Source organism: Apodemus sylvaticus, chromosome 9 (assembly GCF_947179515.1).
Source record: "Apodemus sylvaticus chromosome 9, mApoSyl1.1, whole genome shotgun sequence".
Taxonomy (NCBI): domain Eukaryota; kingdom Metazoa; phylum Chordata; class Mammalia; order Rodentia; family Muridae; genus Apodemus; species Apodemus sylvaticus.
In genome coordinates, this window is record NC_067480.1 from 29,954,467 (window position 1) to 29,979,964 (window position 25,498).

Here is a 25,498-nt window from a genome sequence, read left to right on the forward strand (position 1 = left end):
AAATCTAATTCCATCAAGTTGTCCTCTAGTCATAGGAAACACATACATTCACAGACACATATGCATGGGTGTACATGAATATCCACACATGCACATGCATAAACAAACAATTAATTAATGAATGAGATCAATGTTAAGAATAGCTGCTTAGAAGATAATTTGACATTATTTCAGGAAGGCTCGGCTCCCTCCTAGAGCCTGTGACCTCCTTCATCACAGGTCTTTGACCAGCTTTACATCATAGGTGTAGACAGTACCATGTGGTCTTGAGTTCAGTCATAGAGTAGTTGGTTACTCCTTCAACAGTTATGACACTATTGAACAAGTGTCACATGGCACATCTTACATGGCAGGTTGGTATTGTGCTTCGTAGGTTTCAGAGCTGGCTAAGTAAAAATATTGGTATTTTTTTCTCCCTCAGAAGCTTGCACAGTGATTTCTAACTCTGTAAAAGCCATGGAGAAAGTTTTCAGCTCAGATCTATCTTAACTTCTTTGTGACTTGTGATCATGGTATATGGTAGCTTTAACAATAAGGTCTTATCAGCTAGTTCTGGTGGGCATCCAAGAAGAATGGCAGAAGCCTGTACCATTTAGGAGACCCTCTAGAGCCCCCTAACTGACAACTCATAAAAGAAATTCATAACCCACATCTGGTCCTGAGATTTCTGTTTCATAATCCATAGCTGCTAAGTTAAGAATATAGTTTCACCTCCAATGCTAGATCAATCCTTTCCAGGAGCAGGACCCTCTCCATACTTCTTCATAGGAGTCATTTGTTATGCGATTTGTGCCTTTGGTATTCAGGGCTTCTGGGCTAATTAATATCCACTTATCAGAGATTGCATTCCATGTGTATTCTTTTGTGATTGGGTTACCTCACTTAGGATGATATTTTCCAGATCAAACCATTTGCCTAAAAATTTTGTGAATTCATTGTTTCTAATTGCTGAGTAGTATTCCATTGTGTAAATATACCACATTTTCTGTATCCATTCCTCCTTTGAGGAGCATCTGGGTTCTTTTCAGTTTCTGGCTATTATAAATAAGGCTGCTATGAACATAATGGAGCATGTGTCTTTATTGCATGCCGGGGAATCCTTTGGGTATATGCCCAGGAGAGATATAGCAGGGTCCTCCGGAACTGTCATGTCCAGTTTTCTGAGGAACCGCCAGACTGATTTCCAAAGCAGTTGTACCATCTTACAAGCCCACCAGCAGTGGAGGAGTGTTCCTCTTTCTCCACATCCTCGCCAACACCTGCTGTATCATGAGTTTTTGACCTTAGCTATTCTGACTGGTGTAAGCTGAAATCTCAGGGTTGTTTTGATTTGCATTTCCCTAATGACTAATGATGTTGAGTACTTCTTTAGGTGCTTCTCGGCCATCCGAATTTCTTCAGGTGAAAATTCTTTGTTTAGATCTGTACCCCATTTTTAATAGGGTTATTTGGTTCCCTGGGGTCTAACTTCTTGAGTTCTTTGTATATATTGGATATTAGCCCTCTATCAGATGTAGGGTTGGTGAATATCCTTTCCCAATTTGATGGTTGCTGTTTTGTCCTTTTAACAGTGTCCTTTGCCTTACAGAAACTTTGTAATTTTATGAGGTCCCATTTGTCAATTCTTGATCTTAGAGCATAAGCTATTGGTGATCTGTTCAGGAACTTTTTCCCTGTGCCCATGTCCTCAAGGGTCTTCCCCAGTTTCTTTTCTATTAGTTTCAGTGTGTCTGATTTTACATGGAGGTCCTTGATCTACTTGGAGTGAAGTTTAGTACATGGAGATAAGAATGGATCAACTCGCATTCTTCTGCATGCTGACCTCCAATTGAACCAGCACCATTTGTTGAAAAGGCTATCTTTTTTCCACTGGATGTTTTCAGCTCCTTTGTCGAAGATCAAGTGACCATAGGTGTGTGGATTCATTTCTGGATCTTCAATTCTATTCCATTGGTCCACTTGTCTGTCACTGTGCCAATACCATTCAGTTTTTAACACTATTGCTTGAGGTCAGGAATACTGATTCCTCCAGAATTTCTTTTGTTGTTAAGAATAGTTTTAGCTATCCTGGGGTTTTTGTTATTCCAGATGAACTTGAGAATTGTTTTTTCTAACTCTGTGAAGAACTGAGTTGGGATTTTGATGGGTATTGCATTGAATCTGTAGATACCCAGAAACAAATACTGCTGAACAATAAAAGAAACTGCTAAACACACCCAGCATCACAATGAACTTGAAACTCGTTGTATCAGGTCAGATGAACTTTTCACAGAAAAGTCTACTATGAGGTACACGTGACATTCTGGAAAATTCTAGATTCTAGAGATGAAAATAAGATGAAATCTCAAGGGCAGAGTCTGTGTAGTTATGTGTGATTTCAGCATTTGGAAAATAAGGACACAAATTGGGACTTAAAGCTAGGTATGCCTTCAAAACACATTCGTCCATCTTGGTTTTGGTAAGTTATAAAGAATGAGAGACAAGGAAGGATAAGAGGAGACAAATAATTACAGCATGACTGGTCAGAATTCTACGGGTTCCTGACTCTCCCTCCCACTTAACATTCCTGTCTTGGAATATTCAAGCATCTGTAGTAAAATGCCACGGGCACATTATTATTGTTGTTGTTATTGTTGCTGTTGTTATTTCATCATCATCATCATCATTATTATATGAAGAAGTGATGTTACTCACAGTCCCAGATGTGGGAAAGTCCATGGTATAGATTGGGGCCTATTTTTTAATCACAGACAAAGTGGTGTGTCTATATTCCACAGAGGATAAAAGGGATTATGGAGCCTCTTTAAGAAAGATGCTGATCCTCTTAATAAGGATTGAGTCCAGCTCAGCCATCACCCCAAACAGCACCACCTCTTAATGGAAACATATCAGGGGTTTGAATCCAACTCTAACTTTAGAGGGATGCAAACATTCAGATGATAGAAACACTTAACCCTTACATTCTTCATCACAGCATCATGTGGACTTCTCTATCATATGAACCATTGTAGTGACACATTCTAATGCTCCTTTGTTTCTTGTTTTGCCTCCATAAATATAAAGGTCAGTTCTATACTATGCACAGTATGCTCCCCAGAGAACAATCCAGAACATGCACATTAAAAGCTCTGCTAATGTTCAATGTGTAGAAGAAAAAATAAACTTTGTAGAGCAGACATCGGGAATAGAAATAGGCAAAGAGGTGTTCCAGCTGGCACAGAACTGGCAAACCAACAAAACTGGGAGAGTTAGCATCACTTCTGAGCTAGGAGTCAAATTTCCTTTAGAGTTCCAATTGGAGAAGGAGGGCGTTTGTATATAGACACAAAGACGTGAAGATGACAACAGCAGGCCCAAGTGTCATAACCACTCGTTAGAAATCTGAAAAGAAAAAAGAACTGAATCAGGAGAGAGGGCTGGCTGTGTCATTCTTCCAGGTGATGACTAAACCCCATGATCCCCTGAGCTCTGCACAGAGAATGATTGCAGGAAGTAGAAGGAACAGTATTCCTCTAAGAACTACTTATGAGAGCATGAGGGAAAGAGAGAGAGGCAGTCCTTCCCAACTTTTCAAATATCTCTAAACAACTCAAATCTGCCTTGCAACACACCCACCAAGTGCAAGGACTTTTTCTGCCTCTTGACCCCAAATAAAACAAGCCTCTTCATTCTTGGACTGTTTTGACTGGGTTTGACATTCCTCAAAACACTTTCTTTGCTTCATATTCTTAGGAGCACTTTCCAAAGTTGCATTTGGCTTTTTATGCATATTTTAGTATATTTTGCCATAGCGCCTCACCTTGACCAGGCTACCCTTGCTCTTCATATCCTCCTGCCTCCATCTCCCTCATGCTGAGAAGACAGTGTATGACTTTATGTCAGTCTTCATTTTTCCCAGTGTCTCACTGAGTTCATTTGTGAGCCCAGTGAACGTTCCTAACTGACTGTCGGCAGGAGACAGAAGAGAAGGAAGATTAAAATAAGGATGGCACATCACCAACCAAGGGAGGGAGAGAGCTTGTCAGATGCTGGCAAGATAAAAAAAAAAAAAAACTGCTAAGATGGAACACAGATCCTCTAAATTCCACTGCCTGCCTCTGCTAAGAGAAATCACACATCAATCAGCTGCCTATTCAGTTGGGTGATCTTGGTTTTGTAAACATCTTCCTATTCGGTCCCAGGACAACTTTCTCAAGTGGCATTGTTATCATCAAATGACGCAGGAACTGTCCCTCAGAAGTCCATCAAGTTGTCCAATTATATTCAGTAAGTGCTTGAGATGAGGAGAGACAATTTGTAGTCCTTCCTCCAGATCTTACAAGCTAAAGGTGAGCATCTTCTCCGATCTAAGTTACCAACCAAAGAAGCAGGCATTGCTCAGCCACAGCAGGACTGAGTCTAATTTCTATGAGACACTTCTTCCTTCTCTGTCTCATACCAAAACTGAGGACCTGCATCTTGGCACTGCTTGTTGTAATGAAGGCAGTTGACTATACCATGGAGTGGAAGGCTTTCTTTCTTTCTTTCTTATTCAGGACACTCTTGGAATATTCAGACAAACTGCATCATTATCGTTTTAAACTTGGGGATGCGCGGCACACAGCATGTTCCTTATTAGCCCTTCATCTGAAATAGGCAAGCCTGGAACTAAAAATAGCATAGAACTAAATGAGCCGTGGAGAACCTGGTGAGCGCCTCTCTTTTCCCACTCAAAAAAAAAAAAGACTCCCTCAGCAGGAAGCTATATTCATAAAGCTTCAAAAACATTAAATGTTCAAGCACATACTTTTTTTTCAAGCACTACTTCTAGTCCTTTGTTCAAACCATTAGGCAAAAAACAGGATACAATCGTGTAACCCACTAGGCTAAACGGTTTATTGAAGCTATCATGTCTAATTCTCTTTCCTTCTTCCCTTAGCAGTCTTTTTTTAAAGAAATAGTTCTCATATTGTGTGTATGTGTATGTGCCTGACTGTGTGTGTGTGTGTGTGTGTGTGTGTGTGTACATCATGTATGTGTATGTTCCTGTAAAGGTTGTAAGAAGATCTCCTGGAAATGTAGTCACAGACAGTTGTGAGCCACTCAATATGGGTGTGAGAAAATAAATCCAACTCATCTGCAAGAGCAACGAGTGTGCTTAGCTTCAAAGCCACCTCTCCAGCTCCCTCCTTCTTTCCCTCTCTTCCCCCAGTTTTTCCTTGTTAGTTGGGTTTTTTGTTTGTTTGTTTGGTTGGTTGGTTGGTTGGTTTATTTGTTTGGTGGTGACACGGTTTCTCTGTGAAGCCCCAAATGTCCTGGAACTCACTCTGCAGACCAGGCTGGCCTTAAACTCAGAGATTTCCCTCTGCCTCTGCCTCTGCCTCTGCCTCTGCCTCTGCCTCTGCCTCTGCCTCTGCCTCCTCTGCCTCTGCCTCCTCTGCCTCTGCCTCCTCTGCCTCTGCCTCCTGCCTCTGCCTCTGCCTCTGCCTCTGCCTCTGCCCCTGCCCCTGCCCCTGCCCCTGCCCCTGCCCCTGCCCCTGCCCCTGCCCCTGCCCCTGCCTATCTCTGCCTCTGCCTCCTAGTGGGCAGTGCTGCCTGGCTTTCCCCCACCCTTTTCAGCTCCTTCTTATTGACAGGAAGTGTGAAGTATGAAAGGGAAGATTACATTATGCTTCATACAAGGGTAGTATTTAACTCGGATAGTGTGATGTAATGATTTTACTCAGGGAAACTGAGGCCAGAAGCAAGAAGGGATCAAGAGTTAGGTGACAGAGAATCAGGACTGGCACACAACTTTCAACTAGGGTCCTTAAATTAGAATAGATGACCCCAATGTGAGATGCATGAGATAACACTATCTCACAAAGATTCTGGCTTGAGATGAGGCCCTGATACCTGAGAGGCTGGCTCTAAGACTACTTTTGTGCCAAACAAACCGTGGACCCCTGAGGTCAAGGGCAGAGAAAATAATAAGTTTTAGAGATGGCCACCATTGGTCAGGTACTTTAATATACAGGAACTGTCCCACTGCGTGTACATATGTTAGTTTCACATGGTAACCCACAAGTCTACAGAGTTAATTCAAATAATAAATTAGAGCGTTAGCTCAGAATTCCCAATGAGGTGCCATTTTGTTAATCATTAATGTTAATGTAAGTAATTCCAATTGAGATAGACAAATATTTCAGTGATAATATAGGTGTATATGTAAAAACTTGGCACACAAGCCTGAGGACTGAGGTTCAGATCCTCAGCACCTGTGTAAATGGTAGGCGCGTGGCAAACAAAACAGCAGCAATTCCAACTTCAGAAGCCAGAGGCAGAGCAACCCCCAGAGAAGCAGCCTCCTGAGAGTAGCAATTCTGGTGATCTCTGAAACCTGAGCCTAGTCAGGGTTTCTATTCCTGCACAAAACATCATGACCAAGAAGTTGGGAAGGAAAGGGTTCACTCAGCTTACACTTCCACACTGATGTCCATTGCCAAAGAAAGTCAGGACAAGAACTCACACAGGGCGGGAACCTGGAGGCAGGAGTTGATGCAGAGGCCGTGGAGGGATGTTACTTAGTGGCTTTTCCCCACTGGCTTGCTCAGCTTGCTTTCTTATAGAGCCCAGGGCCACCAGGCCAGGGATGGCACCACCCACAAGGGGCCCTCTCACTCTTGATCACTGATTGAGAAAATGCCTTACAGCTGGATCTCATGGAGGCATTTGCTCAAGGGAGGCTCCTTTCTCTGTGATAACCCCAGCTTGTGTCAAGTTGACACAAAAAGACTAGTCAATACACTGGGTTAGGTTGAGAAAACCTGCCCTGCCTCAAAGAAGAGTGGAAAAGCAACCAGGAATGACCAGTGACATCCATCTTAGGCCTCCATGTGCATCATTTTACACACAAGCATGCCAACACACATGGAAAATATATGCCCGTAAATACACAATCGAAATTGGAAGGAAAGAAGGAAGAAAGAAAGGAAGGTAGGAAGGAAGGAAGGAAGGAAGGAAGGAAGGAAGGAAGGAAGGAAGGAAGGAAGACAGGAAGGAAGACAGGAAGGAAGGAACAAAGGAAGGAAGAAACGATAATTACTAAGCACAAGGAACAGGCTGGATAGCTTCACATCAGACATCCCCTTCCTCGGCTGTAGGAATTTCTACATGGTAGGTGACAAATGGTAGGCTGACATGTGGCACTTCCCATCTACCACTTGGAAAGTGTGGCCACTTTATACACACTGAAGGGGCCAAGTGAACTGCAAACCAACTCCACTCCTCAGGCTGACATAGAAGAAAGATCAGTAAAATACTGATGTTGATTGTTGATACAATTTTGTGTTGTAACCACAATATTAGAAACCCTTTGTCAGTCAGAATGTAGACAAACATGATCTATAGCCAAATTTTTGAAGCATAATCTCTGAAATGATGAAGAGCTGATTCTGGTTCCACTGTTTATTGGGCTGCACTGTAAAGCAGGATTAGCCAGCGTGTTCATCTGGTGTCTGTGGTTTAAGCTCTGATGTTCCTAGGATGCAGAATTAATGAGTTTTTTTTTTGTTTCATTGATGAAGTTCCAAATCCTGAAGATCAAAGAAAGGCCAGGGACAAGCACAAAGTAGCAGTGGTCTAATGATAACATAAATAGGCTTCAAACTATATGCCTATTAGAAATTATAATCTCATATTATCACTGAGTGGATTAATTCAAGTATATCATTTATACCAGAAAAGTTTCTCTTTTTTAAAGGAAAGTGTTATTCAGGAAACTTAACAAGGAATATCTGACCTTAAATGAAAGAACATAAAATACATTTTTTTACTTTAAAAAATTAGACAACAAAAGATGTTTCAGGAACACTCAAGATAAGAATATTTAGGAGGAATTGATGGTAGCAATGTTCAGAGAACTAACAAACAGACCCTTGGTGCCCTCAAACTAAGTCCAAGGTCAAGGTCTGAACCATGTGGAGCAGAAACCCAAGACCCACAAACTGTCTGAGCATCAAGGTCTGCATCATCAAAATTGCAATGTCTGTGAAGACCTTTATCCATGAAATCATAGTATCGTAACAATTCTAACTGAATTTTAATAGCTCAATTCTCAGAACTTCCTAACCCTGCAGACAATACTTGCTGTAACTGTCAATATGACAAAATGCACAGTGAAAATTATACTTTAGACCAGAATACTTCAGAAAGTTTGCCTTCACATATCTGAAGTTATTCCACTTCACTGACTTTTCTGAAAAGTCTCCCAAATGTTTATCATTATTTATAGTTCCTTTCAAGTCATAACCAAACCATGTTCTGAGAAAACCATACCTGCTTTTTGGATGCTTCACACATAGCTCCTCAGTGGACTGCCCCCCACCCCCACTGCAGCTCCTCAGTGAACTTCCTTTATGTTTCCATCATATAATTTTTTGATCCGTTCTCATGGGTGCAGAAGCTGAAAATCATAGCTTACGTCATTTGGTCCAGCTTGTCCTGTGCTCACATTCCAAACAAGATTTGCAAACTCTATTCTATTTGGAAATAAACGTGAATGACAGTTTTATGCAAGGGTCTGGATTTAGAAACTTAGAAGCCTTTCTGCTTTAAGTGAAGTTAATTAAAGTTCTTGACTATTTTAAGTATATATATATATATAATTATATCATCAACTCAAAATTTTTTTAGCATCTACAATAATTTAGATTTCTTTTTATTTTATCTACTTATCTTAGAGGGGTTTTTTGTTGTCATGTGTGCTTGTGTGTGTGTATGTGTAAGAGAATGGGGTAAGCACACATGTGTGCAGGTCGCGGTGTACACTTACACATGAAGGTCAGAAGGTAACTCCAAGTGCTTTTCTAAGGTTCCACTTGCCATTCCTTGAGATAGCCTGGCTTTTATGTGGGTTCTGAGGAAGAAACTCAGGTCCTCCTGATTTTATTGTAAGCACTTTACCAACAGATCTTTTTTTTATCAACATCTGCTTCCTTATGTTTAGCACAACTTTTAAAATGTTAAACACTCGATAACATATTCATTAATGAAATACATATGGTTTTCAAACAATAAAATTTTGGGGTGAGAAGAATTTGAATTTATTTTGAATGTTTGCAAATCTCTTCAACTGCTTTTTTTTTTCATTTTTGTCTTTTTATGTCTTCTGCTTTCTCACAATGCATCCCAAGGAACAGCTTCCACTCTCCCCATGCCTCCTTAAGAGAGGACAGCTTTCCTACGCTCTCATGGGTGCTTCTGTATTCAGTCATCTGGGCTACCACAAGTCACACTGTTTCTAGGAATGTAACTGAATACTCAGAGAAAATGAACGTTAAAGTAGCAATGCTGCATTAGCCTTATTAAGAAGTGTCTCCCTCTAAGAGAAATAAGGAGGATCACTGCCTGGTTTCATCTTCAGAAACATCACTAAGTTCACCATTCAGCTACCTGCTCATGTCCACTCAAATTATTATCTCTTTATGTTATTCCAAAAGAAAGATGGAGAGAGGTTTGCCATCCTTGGGTAACAATAAATATTGACTAGGAAAATACACACAAGTGAAATCACACATCTGGCGGGGGGTGCTATAAAATAGAGTTTCTGACTTATATGTGTTAACTCTACTCTAAAACAAAACTAATATATTTCTGTTTTTATAGGGTAAAACAGACAGTATTTCGTTGTAATTGGGTTAGAATTCTATTTTAGAGGCCATTAGCTGATTGGTTATATCTATTACATTGCTTAAGGGAAGGCTGTAATCACAAATTAACAGACACTCACCTTAAAAGAGAACCATGATTAACATTGGGAATCTTAAATGAGAAGCATGTGTTTACACTGCTTAGATAAGTCATATTTAAAATTGAGTCATCTGGTTACTTAAGAAATTGTACCTTCAAAAAATTTGGCCCTGAAAAACATGTTCCTTATCTTTGCTTTGGAAACCCAAGACCAAAATCTGCATTTATAAACCATATCTAGTTTGGTTGATATGGGTGTTTAATTCTTTTTATTTTGGCATACTATTTCTTTTTTAATATTTTTATTTTCTATATTCTTTGTTCACATTCCAAATGATTTCCCCTTTCCCAGATCCCCCCTCCCCATATGTCCCGTAAACCTTCTTCTCTCCATCCCTTCTCTAATCACCTCCCTCCTTTTTCTCTGTCCTTATATTCCCTTCCAATTCTAGATCAATCCTTTCCAGGATCAGGACCCTCTCCATACTTCTTCATGGGAGACATTTGTTATGCGATTTGTGCCTTGGGTATTCAGGGCTTCTGAGCTAATTAATATCCACTTATCAGAGATTGCATTCCATGTGTATTCTTTTGTGATTGGGTTACCTCACTTAGGATGATATTTTCCAGATCAAACCATTTGCCTAAAAATTTTGTGAATTCATTGTTTCTAATTGTGGCATACTACTTCATCATAGGAAAAATGCCATTTACTAGTGGAACCACATTATTCCTAATATTTTTTAACAGCCTGGTACCTTAGCTGTTCTAGAAGAATTGTGCCCAATTTCATACCTATTTTAGGGCAATCAGAGGAACAAAGAGTAGGCAGTGCAGCAAAAATGAAAACATGAGTATTTTAAATAAAAAGTATTCATACTTGTGAAAGTAACTTCACTAAAAATGAAGCTTCTATGCTCACTGATGACTGGGCATTACATGAAAGCAATTACTAGGTTGAAAGTTATACAAGAGCCAAGCACACACGGGTGTTAGATTTGAAGAACTATAAGGAACATCGATAACATCAGCAAGCCAGGTCCTAACAGAGTGTTTTGTACAATCTAATCCAGCAGGTTTCTCGCTCCACTTTGCCTCACCCAGCTGCTCAGAGGAAAGCCAGGAAGAAAATCACCTGCAGGTTTCCAAGTGGAAAGTGGCTTGTTTCGATATAAACCCTTGCTGGGCAACCCTGAAAGGCTTTTTGTCTGTGTCCCCCAGGTTCTTCGAAGCAATAGCTTGCTGGAGTCCACAGACTACTGGTTGCAGAACCAGAGAACGCCTTGCCAGATTGGATTTGTGGAAGATGAGTCGGAAAACTGTGCTTCCGTAAGTGTGTGGAACTCTGGGGGCGGGGCGGGTACTGTCTGGTAATGCAGAAAACTGAAACATGTACCTAGGACAAAAACTTGACAACATATAATAACTTCTTAAACACAAGGTTAGGAAAGTATCCTTTTTGAAAATATGTTCTCATGCGGACAGATCACACAGTAACAGACAGCTAGTGCTTTTACATTGATGCTTCATTTAAATAGATGAAGTAATGTAACCATCCCCATGAAAAGTGAGAAAAAAATTTATTCTGCAAAAGATGACCCAGACATGTGTTCAGAAATAGAATTGTACTGGAAGAAAAGTCTAAAAACTTAACAGCTCTCTTGGATTCTTTCCAACATGTTTTGTAACTCTTATTAGAAGGTGTTTTCTGATCTGAAAATTGGGTAAGAATTTTCCAGCATTCTTATGACTTGAGCCCCACCCCCCAACCTAAGAAATAAAAAAGGCATGAATTTTAATGCACTGAGATGTAAAACCTCTGAAAGGCAAGAAGTATTTTTATAGATAAGCTATATAATTCTTAGAGCTTAGACTATAACTGTCCATTGTGTGCATTTGCAGTGATGCGCCCCCTATGGGCTGTACTCTGCATTGCGACTGAAATCACCTAGCTCTTATGGGGTCATGAGGACAGAGACTAGGCAGTATTTCCAAAGGGGGCAGAAATGTAATGTATTTTCCTGACTAAATTGAGAGCACCACCTCTGAGATATTCCTGGAGGTAAGTTCTATACCGGCTTATCTGTTTCAAAAGAAAAGGGAAAAAAAGGATGAATGGAAGGATGACTGTTGGTATGCACTGAGCGAAGCAGGCCTGGCAAGCTGGAAGGAGCATTTCACACAGTGGGATCTCACCGCACGAGGGGCAGATGCCACCCAACAGTCTTACACTGCTCTCTGTCTCAGAGAGGGGAGCAGACACAAAGTCCCAGCCCCTATCAAGTAGCTATTTGCAGATATACTCCTGCTAGAAAAGGGAAAACTAATTTTCTTCAATGGGGGGAAATCAACTGCACTCCTAGGTAGGCCCAGGAGTAGTTGGCCTACACAAAATGGACTCCAGTTTTGATTGATGAGAGGGGGTACTTTTTGGTTACTTTTGCCTTATTCATTTTGTGTTTGCTTTGATTTGCATTTTGACTGTGTGTGTAAGAGAGAGACAGAGACAGAGATGGCAGGGATGGGGAGAAGAATATGAAGTTGGGAGGTGGCAAGTTAGGATCTTGGAGGAATTAGGGGAGAAGAAATGATAAAAATGTATTTTATGAAAAAAATTAGTTTAAATGGTTTTAAAAGAGTTACTCTCTTGGGTCGACAACTTCAGCTTTCATCTTTTAGTATCTGTGTGGGGTGTGTGGGTGTGGGTGTAGTGTGTGTGTATGTCTTTGTGTTGTGTGTGTATGGTATCTGTGTTTGTTGTTATATTGTGTGGTATGAGTGTGGTATGTATTGTGCTGTCTCTCTCTCTCTCTCTCTCTCTCTCTCTCTCTCTCTCTGTGTGTGTGTGTGTGTGTGTGTGTGTGTGTGTTATGTGCATGGGATTGTGGTGCTTATCTTTCTCTGTATGTCTGTATGTGTGTTATGTATGTGTACCTACATGTGTATCAAAAGTGTGTGTGAAGAGTGTGTGTGTGTGTGTGTGTGTGTGTGTGTGTGTGTGTTTTACAGATCTATGCATGTGGGGTTAGAAACCAGAGATCAACATCACACGACCCACACCTTCCACTCTTCCTTCTTCCTCATTTATCGTTTTAGGAAGGGTCTCACTGAGCCCAGAGCTCACTGGTTGGCTGGTCTGTCTGGCCAGTGAGCTCCAGAGAGTGCACCTGTCTCATCCTGCTCTCACCTGCCCTTCATCCCCAGTGGTGGGGTACAGACATGCACAACCACCCCCACTTTTATGTTAGTGTCAGGGACCAAAGTTCAGGACTTTATGACTGCAGAGCAGGCACTTTACTGACTGAGCCATTTCCCTTGCCCTAAACATTCAGTATTTTTATCTCTTGTCCAGAATTTTAGTTGCTGGTCTAATTTTTCTTTTATTTTTCTTTTGTTGAAAGATAAGGATTAAGTGACAAGTAATTTATCATCATGTCTTTTTTGTTTTTTACAAATTTAATTCTGGGGGTAGAAAAATCCAGGCATTTGTGATGTGGACATCCAATCACACAACTTCAAATAACAAAGGATAACAGATCAGTAACCATGCTTTCGCCAAATCATCATCCCAGTAATTCCTGTCACTACTGGAATGTGCATGAACGTTGGACCACAAGAGGTATTCTGTACACTCTCTATTTGGGATGGAGTTACAGGTCTACAGTTTGGAACACTAACATTTATAGCCAGAGCATCTTCCTGTGTACAGACTAACACTTCTATCCACCATCAATTTGGACTGAGAAAACAGAACTTCCTTTCTCCTTTGTTCCTTTCTGGTGTTGGAAATTGCAAACACCAGTTGAGGTTTAACTGCGAGTTCCTGCTGTTGTTGCTCTTCCTGATCTTTCTAAATGGGGGCAGGGAGAACCAAACAAGTACAAGACTCATTAGAATATTTGTTCCTGAGACTTCTCAAGCACTTGTAATGTTTGAAGCTAATATAAAACATTAAAAATTATTCATGCCTATGAAACAAAAATAAATTTTAAGAACCCTATAAACAACTAGCCTCTTTGGCTAAATGTATCATTTAGTCACTTTCCAAATTCATTCTTTTAGCGTTTGAGGTTCCAGGGTAGGGAGAAGGTTGTGAGAGATTGTATGGTGATTTGAATAAAATTGGCCCTCATAGGCCCATAAGAAATGGCACTATTGGGAAGTGTGGCTTTATTGGAGAAGGAGTGGCTTTGTTGAAGGAGGTGTATCACTGAGGGTGAGCTTTGAGGTCTCAGAAACTCAAAGCCGAACCTAGTGGCTCACAGTCTTCCCTTTGTGCTGCCTGCCAGTCAGGATGGAGAACTCTCAGCTCCTTCTCCAGCACCATCTCAGTCTCTGTACCACCATGCCTACTGCCATGATGATAATGGACTGAACCTCTGAATCTGCAAGCCAGCACCAATTATATGTTGTCCTTTATGAGAGTTGCCATGATCATGGAATCTCTTCACAGCAATGGATATCCTAAGACACTAGGGTTCCATATTTCTAAGAGACTTCATAGCTACAGGTCAACTAGGGTAAACTATAGGCATATTGGACCAGGAGAAGGAAATCCTGACAAAACAACCATGTGACAGAACCAAGCAGTCAATAGAAAGTATTAAATCACCTTTCAAAGCTTTTTCCTCAGTGTGGCTGGGTGGACGCATCTATACTCTCAGCTACTGGGTGACCTGGGCTAGAAAATAAAAACCTTATCAAATAAACAAAGGGAAAAAATGAATTTTCCCATAACAACATGAAAATGTAATGTAAATGCAAGCGAGCATGGTGTTAGATATTTTTAATCACGGGACTCTCAGAAAGCTAAAACAGGAGGATTATCAGGTAGCCAATTTGAGCTACATAGTAAATTCCCAATGAGCCGGTTAGTAGTATTCTGTTTCAGATGCCTCCCTTTATAAAAAAAAAAAAAGTGTAATTTAAAGGAAGACAAAATAGTATGATTAAAAATAATCTTTTCATTAAAGTTTAATTTAAAAAAATCAGCATTATAAAACTATCTCAGCCTTAAAGTATTTACAGACAGTAACAATAGACCCTGAGGGGATGCTGTTTACTGCTCTGCTGCCTTTTTGTTGTTCTGGAAGACTTAACATTAAGTGAGCTGCTGTTTTGGCTATTGTCCTCACTTCAATGAGTAGCTAATTTTATATGATTGGTTTGGTGTCTTTTGATTTTTTGGTTTTTTTTTTGTTTTGTTTTGTTTTTTTTTTGAGAACCAGCCTCAGGCTTGGAAACTATTGGGGTATTGCTACTGTGTATCAGTACAGATTTTGTTTCCAAACAGCAGACCATGAGGTTCAGTCATTTCTTCAGGGTGGCAGACTCATCTGTCCCACAGCAAACATGAAGACCATTCCTGTTCCTCTCCTGTTGCAGTGACAAACACTGTGGATTGAAAGCAACTAAACAGAGAAGGCACTCATTTCAGCTTACACATCAAGGACGCACAGTCCAACCTTGAGGGAAGTCAGAGCAGGAACTCAGGGGAGGAAATCGGAGACAGGAGCCATGGAGGAATGCAGTCCACTAGCTAATACAGCTCAGGAGTTACCAAAGAATGATACCGTCTACCCTAGGCTGAACCATCCTGCATTAGTCAAGAACCAAAACATTCTCCCTATGGGCAGACATGCCCAGCGACCAGTCTGGTATAGGTAAGTCCTTACTTGAGGCTCCTCTCAGATAACTATAGGTTATGTCGAGTATATGGTTTTATATCTAGATGATTTCAGCTAACCAGAATAGATTCCAAGAACAGTGTGAAGCACTCAGAAACACAATAACTACTCCACTTCCAAGCAGGAGAAACGATGATACCAAATTGCCATGACCCAAATGGCCACTTCTGCTGAAACTCTAAGCCAAAACAATACTCTCTGACCCTTAAAGCTTTTTTTTCAGGTACTTAGACGAAGTGAGGAAAAGCTGCCTTATTTGGCCAAGTGCAGTCCCTCTTCAAAATAGCATTCCTTTGTCACTGAAAAATTTTAAAGAAAACCTAAATACCACCTACAGAAAAGCAAAAGCCATCAAATGCAGGTGAAGGTTGGCAGAACAGAACCAAACCTCTGTGTTGAGGTAGAGATGCTTACTTTAGCAAGAATCTCACTTGGGCTGAAGGGTTGCTTCAGCAGGCAGCCTCTTGGAAGGGAGAGATGTTAATGAAGGGTTTGTTATTTAGTCACATTCTTCTTCCTTCTGTCTGAAATACTTCCAGGGGTTTTAATAGTCACGACCTCCATTATGTCCAAAAGAAAGGAACCTCTTGGAAGGCTTGGTCCTCAACCCAGCTCCCAGAACCATGAGATGGTTCTGATTAACCTTGCCCCACCCTAAACATCTGCCCCCTCAGGAAATTCAAAATTCCCCAGGGAAAGCATTTTGACCCTTAGGAAAATAAAATTTCCACCAAATATGACTAAGCTGCCAGAAACCAATGAGTTGGGAAAACTGCTTTATTATGACACAATTAGGAAGGCTTATATATCTCTATAAATCAGGTCTTGAAAGACTATAGAAGCACTTTGGAATAAGGGCTTCCTGTGTAGTTATATATTAAAAGTAGGTTGTAAACTACATTAGACAAACAAACCAAAATATTCGGTGCACAATAGGAATTACATAGCAATAGTCTGTTTTAATTTAGATTTTCACTAGATGGATAGATTCTGCAGCCATGGAGAAGGTAGGTTGATAACTAGTTGAGGTGAGAGAAATGTTCATTTGTTCTATTATCCTAATGATTTTAACATTGGCATGTTTCCCAAAATATTTTGTATGCCTTAAATAATTGATATGAAAGCAAGAAATTAAACAAGTTAATATAATGCAAACACAAGAGTAAAAGGGAAAAAAAACCCTAAACCTATAAAGTTGTGTGTATGTATTAAATAATTTTATTGAGTAACAGTTAGTCAAGAATAATTGCACTGGTATTTTTTGGCTTGAGCCCCTGGGCTACTGAGAGTGTGTATCATTTACAAGTGAGGAGAAGGAAGAAATGAGGGAGGACTGAAGGAGGGAAGAAGGGGGACTAGACATTGAAAGGTGGGGGTGGTTGAATATAATTTATTCATTCAAGGTATGTATCTGGATATAGAAACTGGAACTCAGAAAAATCAGGGCTAGAGATTTAAATGTCATCAAAGGATCTTGGAGAGCAGAGATCCTTGTATTGAGGGGTTGGGGGAAAATAGAAAGAAAGCAGTTTGCAAGGAGTCTGAGACACTCAGAATATACGCATGGCTGATGCTCTGCACACACAGGGCCTCAGACATAGCAAGGGGTTATCACTTTTGTCTTCAAGCCTAGATTTTAAGTGCAGGAAAATAGTCTACAAATCTCAACATTTTACCATTTAAAAAAAAAAAACGTAGTTGGATGAGTAGATCTGGGTGTGCTTAAAAAGCCTGAGTGTTTACATCATTTATCAACTATTTTTAATTCATTTTGACAGAACACATTATTAAAATAGCTCAGAATAACGACATGTCTCAAATGTTCAACACCTCCTTTCATTATTGCAGTTTTTCTCTGAGGGAACAGCCTATCAATCAAGAATAGGCAGCAACAATAAATAATTATTCTTATTAAAATACCTCTAACACCTGAAGGGCATGACTACATAATTTTCTATTTCTTTTCAGAGTTGTTTGTTTATAGCTACCTGTCTTCCGTATTCAATTATTCTTGATATCCTAGTGGGAAAGGTGAGAATGAATAGTTGTTCTTTTTTTTAAGATCTTATATACTCAAGGCTGAAAAATACAAATATTAATAGGTGATCTGGCTAATGAGCACACTCAAAGGTATCTGTTTTATATTCCCAGAAATACTAGTTACCTCTTTTGTGACAATGACACAGGTTTACTCTAGAGGTTAAAGAGGAAAGGAGAACATTCTAAATATAGAAGCAAAACTTCTGTTCTTCAATATCAGTTGCTATATTTTCTAATAGAACAGGGACAGCTCTCTGCACATTTGTTCATAGTGTGTATAAAGCCACTGGTTTTAATTGGACATTCTAGAAATATTTTATATACTTTCCAGAAGCATCTGCAATAGCTGAACTAGGTGAGAGTTAACACTTGACAGAGGTGAGTGACATTTCACCTACACCCTCACTTCAGCCTTTGAAAAGTATTTGTTCTGTGACTTCAAAACCACCCTTCTCCCACTCAGACTCCTCTCCTGCCTTTATGATCACTATTTGTAAACTTCAAGCAGGACTTTTGCCCCTCCCCTGACCCACAACCCAGAACTTGACTTACTGTTTCCTCAAGATCTGTCTGGATGCTTGGTCCGTTCTCATTTGATGATTTCTTTGAGCCTATTTTATCCACACCTCTTGGCTTCAGCCCTGTCTCATGATGATGACCACCATCTGGTAGACTGCAGAATTATTTCCAAGTACCAATTATCTATACCCACATGAACACCCCGAATTTAATACAACTGGAGAGAAATATCCAGTCAAGCATGCACTGTGGCTTGCATGTGCCTCTTTCTCAGATTACTATCCAAAGTTTTTCCATTTTGGATAGCTTTGTAATCTACTCATTATCCCAAGTCATAATCCAGAGTGACATTAATCTTCTCTTTCTGTTTCTCCTCAACCTAAATTGGTTATGAAAGCCATTTTGACTTTTAAATTCTATTTATGACCTTTCAACCTAATTGTAATATGCAAAAATTAAAAGCAAAGAGACGGGAAAGCAGCAAGATACCAGGCCCAGATAACTTTTCCTCTTGAGATATGCTACAGAAGCTAATTTCTAGATTGAATTTTCCTTGTTACAAATACTGAAATCCTCAGTTCCCCTCTGCCAGCTCCACACCACTTAATTCCTCTGGAGGCTGATGAATTTGTTTAGCACCTAACTCAGGACCAAGGCTCTGGATTTTCACTGAATTGGTTATTAATTCCAAAGGAATTGATTCACCATCTTTATCCTAATCTCTGCCATGCAGAAAGTCAGGGTCATAACAAAACGCTTTGATAGTGGCACATGGGAAAACACACAATGTTCATTTCCCAGAGGCTGAAGCTATATAAGTTCCAACACAAGAATCAATGATAAGAAAGCAGAAAGACTGAAGAGGTAGCAAAGCAATTAAGAGTACCGGCTGCTAATGCTGAGGACCCCAATTCAGTTCCTAGCACCCTCAAGGTGGCTCTCAACCATCTATAATGCCAATACCAAGTATTTGTTGCCCTCTTCTGGCCCTTGTGGACACGAGGCATGCATAGGGTACACATACATGCATGCAAACAAACACTCATACACAAAAAAATAAAAATAAAAAGCACAGGAGTGTCTACCTGCATGCAAACACACATGCTGTGGTTTGCATGAGGAAGTCGGAGGATAACTCACATGAACCGGTTCTCTTCTTCCACTATATGTATTCCAGAGGTTGAGCATGGGTCATCAGCTTAGTGGTATGTACCTTTCCAGGCTGAGCCTTCTACCCAGCCTGATAGCAGATACTTGTAATCCTAGCACTGAGGATGCAGAGAGGTGGTTTGCTAGCCAGCCTAGCCCAGCCTAATGGAGAAACTCTGCACTGTTGAGAAAGCCTATCTTAAAATGGAGGTAAGTCAGCATTGTTAATTCTGAAGTTGTGCTCTTGCCTCTGCATTCATGCACACAAATAATCATATGCCGATGCACTAATACATATTCACACACAAAAGAACACAGCTATGTACAAACATACACACAGACACATACACACAGAGTGAGGAGGAAGGAAGAAGAGAGGAAGGGAGGGAGTGAGGGAGGGAAGGAAAGAAAGGAGGGGGGAAGGGAGAGAAGGAAATGAGAATCAGAAGTTTCTAGCTATTTAGCTTTTGGGTTGTTTTGTATAAATTTAAGAATGTCAACATTTGTACAGAAACTGTTCCCAGATATAGCAGTGACTGTGGCTTACTTGGTAGAATGGTTCCCTAGAGCCTTGGGTTTGGTCAGTAGCGCTACCTCAAGTGAATCAATACTGATGTTATAGAAAAATACATGGACCAAACAAAGACTGGAAAACTCTAGTTAAGAGTTGTGAGTAAAGAGAGATGCCACACCCCTGATGCCTCGACCACATGGCTGCCAAAACAAGACCCAAACCATAGCAACACCAACAGACAGGCTAACATGGATGGGACAAATTTCATGGGCTCCATCCTCAGAGAAAGAGCCACAGGCAACTAAGGAATGTGAAGAAAAGGAGTTTTCCCAGGGTTGAACACCCTAATGTGTCATTCAATTCTGATTGGTCAACCTAATTTATGTATATGCATATGTATGAATATATATATATATATATATATATATAGTGTGTGTGTGTGTGTGTGTGTGTGTGTGTGTGTGTGTGCATGTCTGTGTGTGCAACAATAATCAAAGAAAACAGACATGGATTTGAGGGAGAATAGGGAACACAGCAAGGATTGGGTTGGAGAAAGAAAATAATGTATTTACTTTTGTTTATATATTGTGCTTTCTAGCTTTATGTTTTTACAGTATTTCTCAGTGTGTGAATGTATATGTCTCTGGATATACATGTGTTTCTTGTGCTTTTTCTTTGGCTTGTGGTTTTCCTGTTTCTTTGTTTTGTCTTATTCTGGTTTGGTTTATTTTGTTTTATCTTGTTTTATTTTTCTAGATCCTTGTTTACTTTCTAATGAGACAGAGCAAGAAAGCATGTGGATGTGGGGTGGGGCAGGAGGTGAAAAGGATTTGGGAGGAACTGGGGGAGAGAAAACCATAATCAGAACATACTATATGAAAAAACTATTTGCAATAAAGTAAACTCTTCTAGACTAAGTAACGCTAAAGAAATGAAAAGCAAGTCACAATTTGCATCTAGCTTGATTAATTTTAAAGAATTTGAAGGAAAAAAAATCTTGAAGTGGACTTTAACTTGAGACACCCTTTGCAAAGTATATAGGATTTACAGAAAGAGACATGTAGTGCAGAGACAATACTGATCAGGAAGAATATTTTGAATGAAGTCTAAATCAGGAAATCCAGGAGTGTAGCCAGTATGGTGTGGATAGGAAGGACTGCTGGGAGACACTGCTGGAAGGGAAATCTGAGGTCATATGGTAATGGCATCCTTCTCCACATGACAATGGACACCAATGATTCCTTTTGCTGGTGACCCACCATGTTCTCCATCCTACACGCCTATGCAGCCACGTACAACCAGCTGTGCTGGCTGGATAAAATGAGGGTCTCTGTAGCTATGTCAAACACAACTTGGTCAGCCAATGGAGATATCATTCATTCACTGTCTGGTATACAAAGGTCCCGCCCCAAACAGTGTGCTTCCCCATGTATTCATCAGTATACAGGCAGCTCAGAGAGAAAATGAGCAGGATTACACAGTCTGGCTGCTGCTCTCCAGGAGCCCCAACTGGTCTAGTTTTCATATCTTTGACACTTTTCTTTATGAATCCTCAGAGAAACATGATAGCATTCTTTACTTTACATCAATATCCCCCACACAACATTTCTCAGCTGTCCTTAGTGTGGACTGACAGCTGGATGTCAAAGCTGATCCACTGAGAATGTCTCTGTGCAACATCCAAACCCTGTGCTCCACTGTGAACCCTCTCTGAGCCAGCTAGAGCCAGAAAGAGCCATTGTATCTCAGCTAAGAGTCCTCACTGTGAGGTTCACTTGCCCCTGGAAAAACGTAGAAATATGGAATGGTTGAGTGAGGGGTGGATATACAGGGTAGGAACATGTGCAGAGATGAGCCTTCCATTGACCTTTCCATCTATCCCATGACCTTGACTTTTATCAGTTTCTTTGATTTGTCTAGTAACTTCACCTAAGTATTAAAATTCACTTAACTGGAGAAATGGATAAAAGTTACAATTTATGGTTCTCCGAGTAACTTGTAAACATGGGCTGGTAGGAAACGAAGGTGCTGTCCATTGGTACTCGGCTGGCTTCTCAGGGTGTGGAAGGTCTTCCAGTGAGCTGGGAAAAAAAGACATCTGAGTCTTACTATTGCCCTATCTCACAGCCAGGGTAATACTTCAGCCTTACAGGCACACCAGACATAGAGAAAGGTCACTGTCAGTTCCTAGCCTTCATAAATAATAACTGTAGCATCTTTTATTTAATACTTTAGGGTATGAAGAACTCTGGTGACCTCTGGCTCCCAGTGACACCCAGAAACTGTCACTGGGAACCCTAGAATAAATGAAGCACCCTTTCCTAAACATAGATGGCCATGTGCACTCCCACAGAGTGAATAAGAGGCCGCAGAATCTGGGCTACAAGGGTACAGTCAGTTTTAGACTAGTTTTAGTAGAGTCTCTAAATAAATATTTACCTGTACTCTCTATGACCTTTAGATCACTCCTTAAGAATTAAAATGGTGTTTTCACTATGTTTGCTAACTTTTCTTACATTTCTAGAGATCTGGTTCTCAGAGATCCACATACTCCCCTAGCAGACCTGGAACTGGGTTCTTTCATGAATAAAACAGGTAGTGTGACTGAGAAATAGCATCTCATTGTTGTCTAAAACCAGCCATTGTGAAGAGAATTGCAATTTTTACAGGAAGAAAAAGCAAAAAAGAAAGAAAGAAAAAATAAAAACAAAAAAAAGTTAGGGGTTCTAAAATATGGAATTTAACTTCAGAATTCGCTTGTGTTAATAGTATTCTAAAAACATTTAACAGGTCGCATGCAGTGTACAAAGCATGTGCTAAATGTTACTGTATCCTACTGACTGCTTGATTATAACGGATCTCTTTTCAAAATAAGCCCACAAAATGAACCATAAAGTGTACATTCTTGTACTATGTGAACTGTCTTGTGATGTAGTGTTTAGCTGAAGATGCTTAGAAGTAAAGGCATGATAATTATGACAGGCACTAGGTACCTAAAGCTGGCTTATTCTTTGTCTCACTAATTACACAGGAGGCCATATTATCTATGTTTGCCATTCCTGTATTCCAACATAATCATGCCCTCTACCAACAGAAAAGAAAAAATGAGGCTTGCACTCTTTGAACAACCGGAACTTTTATGTATTTTGACCCAGAAAATAATAGATTGGTATATATTCACTAAGGAAATTTCACTACAGTTTTAATAACATTGATACATAATCAAAGGTAGAGCCCAGCATGCATGCACACATTCACACACACGTGCACTCATGCATACACACACACACACACACACACACACACACACACACACACGCGCGCGCGCGCGCGCGCGCACACACACACACACACACACATACACTACAATTAAGAATTATAATTCTTCTCAAAAATACCAAAGTGGCTGTAAATATATGAGCTCAAAATTTCTCTCAAAAGTTAAGACTCTTTACAAAAGCTTCTTCACTGTTCCTAGAATTGTAGTGTTGAAGGAAAGTGAGACTCTGCTTAAAAGGTGACAAGAGCCTATTTTTGCTGCATACACACACATACATTGGTTCACTCTGGCCCTCAGTGTGGGTTCTGTTAACTCAGCAGATCGCTACTGTCCTGAAACTCTATGAAAACACGTTCTGTTACATGACCTAAGAGGAAAATAGTGTGAGGATATATTTTTGGTTTACCTTGGCAATGTCAAAGAGAATTCATCAATCAATGTCACAGGCTCTTAGCTACTCAACTTTATGCACTGTTTTTCTCTGGCCGCCAGTTTGTCTGGGTAGATGCTCTTTTCCTGTCTAGCCCAAACTTCTTATTCTTTACATAGCAAAAATCACTTTGATTCAAAGCAATTATAAAGAAAAGAATTGAGCCCAATCAGATGCCAGGCCACCAAGGGGGGGGGGGTAGCTTCCTGAACATTCACGGTGTTCTTAGGTTAAAAAAGCACTTTACAAAATTAGTCAATGATGAGCAATTAAGAAATTGCTGAAAGAAAGATCTACAGGATACACAAGACGAGGCAGAAACAATGGATTCCTGCAGGGTAGGAAAACCCGCATCATATTGTTTGAGAACCACAAAGCAGTAAGTGATTTATTACAATAAAAAAATATTTGTATGCAATGCATTAAAAATGTGAAGTGAATTAATTGATCTGGCAGTTTCTGTCAGGTAACCCAAAATATATCTTGGTATATTTTCCTCTTAGGTCATCCTACAGAATTGGTTTTCATGGAATTTCCAGACAGTTTGATAATTATGGAAAATGTATATAGGCAAAAAGCTCACTTGAAAACAACTGTGGAATGATTTCTCCTTGGTTGCTTTTATAGTTGCCATGTTGTTTTAATGATATCAGGTCTCATAATGCCATCCAAGCCGACTTGAAAATCCTCCTGCCTCGACCTCTCTAGTTACAATCAACCCTTTCCACTTGTCTCTTGTGTTTAAGCATAGTGTGTCGTTAATGGCAAGACCACTAAGAGGTGTATTGATCTTCAGAGTTTTTCAATGCAATTAAGCAATTATTATGCACTGCCTACCACAGACATGGGGTTTAGAGGCAGATAGACAGATAGACAAAGGGATGGCTTCCTGGCTGCTGCTGCATCCTCTGTACCCTGTGAACATCATTTATTAGGGTTTCCAGACTGCCCATTGTTTCTTTAAGCCTTGATGATAAATGAGATGATTGACTGGATGCAACAACTGGTATGTTTCTTTTTCAATGAACAAAAAGCTTATCAGAAATAATGACAGGAGGTTCTCAACTGGTTTCCTGGACCAAGAAACTGTGCGGCTATAGGTTTCCCAGTGAACAAGTCGCTGGACTAGGGGTAAGAGGCAGGGCTGCATCACCCAGGGACATGCTCCTCCCTTAGCTAGGTAAGTGACTGTTGAGGGATTTCAGAACTGTATTATTATTTCTTTCAAGTGCTTTTCTGGGAATGTTTCTGTTGTTACTGTCTGCTATGAGCAACTATGACCTTTCGAGTAATGCCTTCCTCTCTGAAGTGTTTTTACTGCTACTTTGGCACCAAATTCTTATGGAAACATCATTGTAGAGGAATGTGCAGTGCTGAAAGCTAATAGTTTGTCTGAGATCACATAGTGATAGAATTGGTACCTTAACTCAGATTTTTCAGTTAACAAAGGACAAGAAATCCCTTCCTTGCTATGTCAGCTTCTATTTCAGTTACTTTTCTATTGATGTGACAAAATACCATTAAGGGAAAATATGTAATTCATCTAGGAGTTCTAGGTTAGAGGATGTCTGAGTCATGTTTCTATTTCTGCACAAACATCATGACCAAGAAACAAGTTGGGGAGGAAAGGGTTTATTGAGCTTACACTTCCACATTGCTTGCTGTTGATCACCAAAGGAAGTCAGGACTGGAACTCAAGCAGGTCAGGAAGCAAGAGCTGATGCAGAGGCCATGGAGGGATTTTCCTTACTGGCTTGCTTCCCCTGGCTTGCTCAGCCTGCTCACTTATAGAACCCAAGATTACCAGCCCAGGGATGGCACCACCCACAAGGGGCCCTCCGCCCGCCCTTGATCACTAATTGAGAAAATGCCCCACAACTGGATCTCATGGAGGCACTTTCCCAAATGAAACTTCTTTCTCTGTGATAGCTCCAGCCTGTGTCAAGTTGACACACAAAACCAGCCAGGACAGAGGCCATGATTGCAGAGCAAAGGCATGGCAGCAAGAAAGGCTGAAAACTCACATTTCAAATGCAAGCCAGAGGCAGGGTGCAGTGAGGATGTCATGAGGCTTTGGAGGCCTCAAAGCTCACACCTGTGACTTACCTCCTCCAACAAGACCACACATCCTAATGCTCCCCAAGCAATTCCACCAACAACAGACTAACTAT

General features: G+C 40.3%; 1 protein-coding gene across 2 annotated transcripts in view; it reads left to right on the forward strand.

The window, feature by feature from the left end:
• Positions 1 to 25,498, forward strand: part of Sphkap (SPHK1 interactor, AKAP domain containing) — a 135,201-nt gene that overhangs the window by 51,485 nt on the left and 58,218 nt on the right. For both annotated transcript variants that reach the window (XM_052193266.1, XM_052193267.1), the window contains exon 3: positions 10,930 to 11,037. In XM_052193266.1, the coding sequence (XP_052049226.1) occupies positions 10,930 to 11,037 (108 nt within the window). The remainder of the gene's footprint in view (positions 1 to 10,929; positions 11,038 to 25,498) is intronic.